The sequence below is a fragment of the Canis lupus genome, chromosome 28 (assembly GCF_048164855.1).
Source record: "Canis lupus baileyi chromosome 28, mCanLup2.hap1, whole genome shotgun sequence".
In the NCBI taxonomy this organism is placed as follows: Eukaryota; Metazoa; Chordata; class Mammalia; order Carnivora; family Canidae; genus Canis; species Canis lupus.
Window position 1 is genome coordinate 34,164,491 of NC_132865.1, and position 6,000 is coordinate 34,170,490.

The 6,000-nt window shown below is 49.7% G+C and overlaps 1 protein-coding gene across 1 annotated transcript; it reads left to right on the forward strand.

The window, feature by feature from the left end:
* Positions 1–610: 610 nt before the first annotated feature.
* PENK (proenkephalin) lies at positions 611–5,870 on the forward strand. Its single transcript, XM_072804581.1, has 4 exons — positions 611–704; positions 797–853; positions 1,290–1,430; positions 4,894–5,870. The coding sequence occupies exons 2-4, from the start codon at positions 815–817 to the stop codon at positions 5,554–5,556; spliced, it is 843 nt and encodes a 280-aa protein (XP_072660682.1). The 5' UTR covers positions 611–704; positions 797–814; the 3' UTR covers positions 5,557–5,870.
* Positions 5,871–6,000: the final 130 nt, after the last annotated feature.

Below are 6,000 nucleotides of genomic sequence, written 5' to 3' on the forward strand. Positions count from 1 at the left end.
GGGAGCTGGGTACGGGCTGGTCCCCGCCCGGGGGGACGCTGCCCCCATCCACGTTTGTCAAGGGGTCTCACTTAAGTGCAAGGGGAAAGCTCAGCCCCGAGATTGTGGGATCCCCCCTAAGTTTCCATCATTCTTTCCTTTAACCCTTCACAGCGCCTAGGACGCGCGCAGCGCTGTTAGAACCTGCAGCAGGGACGCGGAGCCCCGAGAGGACAGACGGGGGGACAGACGGCAGCCCCCGCGAGCGCCCCCGCGAGCACCCACTGGCCGGGACAGGCAGAGGCCGCGCAGGCCCACTAGCTCGCGGACTAGCCAGCGCGCTCCAGCAGTCCGAGTCCGTGCACCTGCGCCTCCCAGCGACCCCCCCCCCCCCCCGGCTCCCGCCCCGGAGTCCGCAACGCCAGGGAGAGCAATTCCGGCGACCTCACTGGGGGCATGTGATGTCATCCCACGGCTCCCGCGCGGCCTCGCTGCCTGGGCGTGTCCCCGCCGCGAGCGGGCCCCGCGCGCCCCCCACCCCGGGCGGTGCGGGGCGGCCGGACCCCTCCCGCGCGGGCGGCGGGGCTGGCGTAGGGCCTGCGTCACGGCAGCCGGCCGGCGATTGGGGCGCGCGCGCCTCCGTGGCTTCGGGGCTAATTATAAAGTGGCTGCCGCGGCCGCCAGCCCCGGGACGGCGCGGACCCGCAGACGCCGAGGCCGCGACGGTGAGGCCGGGTCTGCCCGCGCACCTGGCGCGCACCTGGCCGCCTCGGCCCGCGCCCGCCGGCTCACACCTGCCCTCTTCTCTCCCCTGCAGAGCACAGCCCGGGACCCGATGTCTCCGAGCAGCCTGCGCCGCCGCGTCGCCGTCAACGTGAGTGAACTTGTCCGAGCAGCGCCTTTGCTGCCCGCGTGTGGCGCCGTCCGCCTGCTCCGGCTTCGCGTTTTGTGTTTTTGCGGGTTTCCCCCCGGCGTTTCATTCATTGCATGGGGTGTCCCAACTCTCTTCTGGCCCCGGTTTGTGAGTCGGGTGAACCCCGCCCCGGAGGCGCCCGTTCTCTCGCATTTGGTCTTCGCCTTCGGGTTTTGTCCCCAGGTCCTCCCGAGGCGGTGCGAGCCCAGGGAGCGAGCCGAGCGCCTGGGCGTCCCCGGGTTCGGGGCGGGGGGGGGGGGAGCGTCAACCTGGGCCCCTGGCAACTCCAGAAGCGGCTCAGGGGGGCGCGGCCCTGCGAGCTTCTGCTCCACAGCCCCCGGGTGGGACCCGCTTTGCTCCCGGAACGCTCGGAGTTCGCGCCCCCTTTTCCCCGCAGCCCATGGCGCGGCTCCTGAGACTCTGCGCTTGGCTCCTGGCGCTCGGCCCCGGGCTCCTGGCGACCGTGAGGGCGGAGTGCGGCCAGGACTGCGCGACCTGCAGCTACCGCCTGGCGCGCCCGAGCGACCTCAACCCCCTGGTGAGTGTGGGCCGGGGCCGGGCCGGGGCTGGGGCTGGGGCCGGGGCTGGGGCCGGGGCTGGGGCCGGACGCCGCCTGGACCCCCGGCGACGCAGGGGCCCCACTGCTGCCGGACGCCGGACGCCGACACAGCCCCGCCCCAGCCCCCAGCCTCAGGACCCCCGACCATCCAGGGACCGGTGAGGGCGGCAGTGTCGCCACCCAGACCAAGTTCGCTTTAACCCCGGGGGTGCAGGAGCCCCGAGATGTCCCCGAGAGCAGCTCGTCGCCCCACCTGTCCCAAGGCAGATACCAAGAGCCCCTTCCAGACAATCCATCCTCCCATCCTTCCTGCAACTAGTGTCATAGTATATCAGTGACATTTCGTTATCTTTGGATTTCATTTCCCCAGTCCTTCCACCCTCAGATCACGCAAGCCCTTACCCTCACCTGTGGGTAGAGGGAGCCTGGAGCAAAGGGTCCGGATCCCGAGGAAGGGAGAGGAGCGGGGTGCGCAGTAGACGGGAAAGAAAGAGATCAGCACGTCCTACCTACCAGCAAGTGACGCTGAAATTCAACTTCTGTCTTATCCTGGATGCACTTTTGTAATAGCCACTAAGACAGCAGTTGAATTTGGCTATGAAAAAGGCACAGGAGAGGTGGCCAGTGTCCAAGGAGGTGACAACAATGCAAAGATAAACTACCTGTCAGGGGCTGTGGGGAGGGCGGGGAGAGAAGCTGAGAACAAGAGAACACTCATATTCTGATCAGAGTCCCTGTGCTCTTAAATTGCCCCAGGTGCTCTACTGAATCAGAATCTCTGAATTTGGGACTCCAGGAAGCTTCATTTTAACTTACCCCTCCAATGACTCCTTTGCACTGTCTTGTCAATTTGTTGAAATTCTATGATAACTTAAAAGGCTAGGTAGAGAATAATGTATTAACCCAAGGAGTTAAGTCCCTCATTTGAGCCTTTGAAGAAATTTTGTGAAGTAGATGCGTAAAATAGGGATGAAAATTAAGGAAAGAATTCCACAAAACCCAAGGCGTACATTTCAGGTTCAACGTTTCCTTGTTTCATTTGAGTTACCTGATCCATTTCATTCCATCTGTGCAGGTACTAACATGGCACTAAAGAGAGGACACATAGTAGGGCTTTATATTTAAACTGTGATGAAATGCTGCATCGTAAGTTTTATTATGGATAATAATTCCCTTCATCTATCTTTTGTCTTTCTGATTTAACTGGTTGGTTTTTCTGGGGCTTACATGTAGGGTTGTTATTTTCTCTGTGACAAAAGGCTTTGTTAATGACTATGTTGTTGGTATTATAGCAGTTCTGGAACTTCAGCTCAGATGCAGAAGACATGAGAAATGAGATTGCCTGACTAAAACCATGTAGAAGCAACATAACAAATATTGGGCCTCTACCGTCTGAAAGACACTTGTACTTGGTTCTGTGGTGGATGCAAAGCTAAGCAAGCATGCCGTGATTGATGTCCATATTGAATTCACTGTGTAATACGATCTTGACCATAGAACACAGAGTGTGATAAATATTACCGAAAAATGCATAGGAGCTTATTTTTTATTTTTACTTTTTTATTTTTTATTTATCCGTGAGAGACAGTCAGAGAGAGCAGAGATATAGGCAGAAGGAGAAGCAAGCTCCTCGCAGGGAGCCCGATGTGGGACTCAATCCCAGGACCCGGGGATCACGACCTGAGCCAAAGGCAGATGCTCAACCTCTGAGCTACCCAGGGGCCTCTGCATAGGAGCTTATAAATTAACAGAAGTTCTTTAGGGTGAATGTTTTATTCTAATTATTTGTCATTATTTCTTTTTGAAGGAATCCCAACATTAAGAAGCCTTTTGGTAGTACTGTACAAAATATTGAGTGGTAATTTTTGACAGAGATCATTTACATTTCATTTTAGAATGGAAATGTTATTGACATCTGAACATCTTGCATTTTTAACGATATTTTTATTTCCTAGATATCAAGAATAACATGGGATCATTTTAACAGCATCATCTGTAGATTTTTATATATGCATCTATTTAATTTTCTTAAATAATTTTTAAGAGCTGGTTAAAGATCCCTAAGGAATTTCGTTGCACTAATAGAGTGCTTTTTTGCATTGTGAAAATAATATGTGTGTATTTTATATAAATTAATATATCAATATATTTTAAATACCAAGAAAGGACCTGGTTTTTCTAAATCAAGGGTCTGTAACCTGAATTCTATAAGTATACTTCAAGCAACTATCGAAAGCCCTGAAATACCCAGAAATATTATATAGATTTTATAAATTATCATGTAATATTAGTTCTCTTTTTATCATACCCAAATGATCTGTCGGTAGAAGAGAACCTAACAAGGTTATTAGAACATATAGTCTAAATCTTACAATGATTAGAATTTAATTATTTTATAATAAAAAGAAGGAATTATATATTTTATCAAATAATATGATTTCTATTGGGGGAAAAATTTTTTGTATACCTGTAACTAAATGCTAACAAACATGAATAATGTGTAAACATTTGCATATGATAATTTCATATCAGACCTTATCATTACAAACATTTGGTTCAAGGTGATTAAATCAGTTTTAGTCTGTTTAAATCTGTTTTCAATCAAGAGAGAGGGAAAGCAAATCAATATGTTATAATCCAAATAATTCATAGGACTTAAAATGAGTTTTAGAATGTCTTTCTTTTCTGATTTACTTTGAAACTGTTGTTTTCCTTCAAAGAATGAAAATGTTTGAGGGCACCTGGGTGATTCAGTGGTTGAGCATCTGCCTTCGGCTCAGGTCGTGATCCCAGGATCCTGGGATCAAGTCCCACATCAGGCTTGAGCCTGCTTCTTCCTCTGCCTATGTCTCCAACTCTCTCTGTGTCTTTCATGAATAAATAAATAAAGTCTTAAAAAAAAAAAGAATGAAAATGTTTGCAGGAATACTAGATGCCATTCCAGGTAGAATAGTAACTCAAGAGAGTAAACAAAACTTATTAGTATTGATTTTATGTATGAGACAAGAAGATGGAAGGAATCTGGGGCTGATGTTCCTAATTAGGTAAAGAGAAATTTCTCCCTCTTGGTTAGAAAAAAGCTCAAACAAAATGCAATCAACAATGGAAAATTATCCAGTGAAATTAGATTGTGCAGGCAGCCAATCTAAGTTAAAATTGGGTGGGAAAAGTCTTTGACAATATTGAAATGGCATGGCAGAGATACAATCTGTTAAAATTCAAAGAAAAATTCTAATTCAATTCAGTTAATTACCTACAGTGATTCCACTTTCCATTGACTTGCCTGTTCGGTATACTGAAAAGTTGTGATAAGAAAATGGCAATTACTTTTTTATATGAGAGTTTCCATATCAAAGCACACACTCAATGGTTCACGAAAATGCCTTTACCTAATGAAATCCGAAAAGCCTCTTGGTATCACTAACTAGAATTCTTTTCCCAGGCCTGCACCCTGGAATGCGAAGGGAAACTACCCTCTCTCAAAACCTGGGAAGCCTGCAAGGAGCTCCTGCAGCTGTCCAAACTGGAGCTTCCTCAAGATGGTGCCACCGCCCTCAGGGAGACCAGCAAGCCGGAGGAGAGCCACGCACTGGCCAAAAAGTATGGGGGCTTCATGAAAAGATATGGAGGCTTCATGAAGAAAATGGATGAGCTTTATCCTCAGGAGGCAGACGAAGAGGCCAATGGAGGGGAAGTCCTGGCCAAGAGATATGGGGGCTTCATGAAGAAGAACGGAGAGGAGGAGGATGTCCTGGCCAACTCCTCAGACCTGCTCAAAGAGCTGCTGGGAACCGGGGAGAACCGAGAAGGTGGCCCCCACCAAGAGGGCAGTGATGATGAAGATGTGAGCAAGAGATATGGGGGCTTCATGAGAGCCTTAAAGAGAAGCCCCCAACTGGAAGAAGAAGCCAAAGAGCTGCAGAAGCGGTATGGGGGCTTCATGAGAAGAGTCGGTCGCCCCGAGTGGTGGATGGACTACCAGAAAAGGTATGGGGGTTTCCTCAAGCGCTTTGCCGACTCTCTGCCCTCTGACGAAGAAGGCGAAAGCTACTCCAAAGAAGTTCCTGAGATGGAGAAAAGATATGGAGGGTTTATGAGATTTTAACCCCATTGGCCGCCAGTGACCCCAGGCCCCAGCCAGCCTTCCTCTGCCCCCTGGTCAATCGTGTCTTACTATCGCGCACTGCTTGCATTGTAGAGCTGACTGTATTATCTGGATAACTTAACTATACAACCTGAAAGTGCTCACTTCAGGTCCTGTGTTCTCTTGACAGTGTTCATGCTCAGTATTGGTCTATTGCAGCTGTGTCATTTTCATGCTACAATCGCTGTTGTTCCTTGTCCCTTTATTTTTGACAAAGCACCAGTAATTGCTTATTTGTAAATAGATCCAATAAACCCATTACCCCAGCTGCATGACATCTTTGTAAGTTTCTTCTTCTCCCAGGTCTTCACTCGCCTTCTGGTTTCCACCTAAATCCTAAAGTTGAAGACACTGAAGCTTTGGACAGAATCATCATCACTGGCTTCCTTCTCTTCCAACAGCCAA

Coding starts and splice junctions, on each gene's coding strand:
- PENK (XM_072804581.1), top strand. CDS start 815: ATGTCTCCGAGCAGCCTGCGCCGCCGCGTCGCCGTCAAC. Junction 854..1,289: donor GCCGCCGCGTCGCCGTCAAC/GTGAGTGAACTT, acceptor TTTTCCCCGCAG/CCCATGGCGCGGCTCCTGAG. Junction 1,431..4,893: donor CGAGCGACCTCAACCCCCTG/GTGAGTGTGGGC, acceptor TTCTTTTCCCAG/GCCTGCACCCTGGAATGCGA.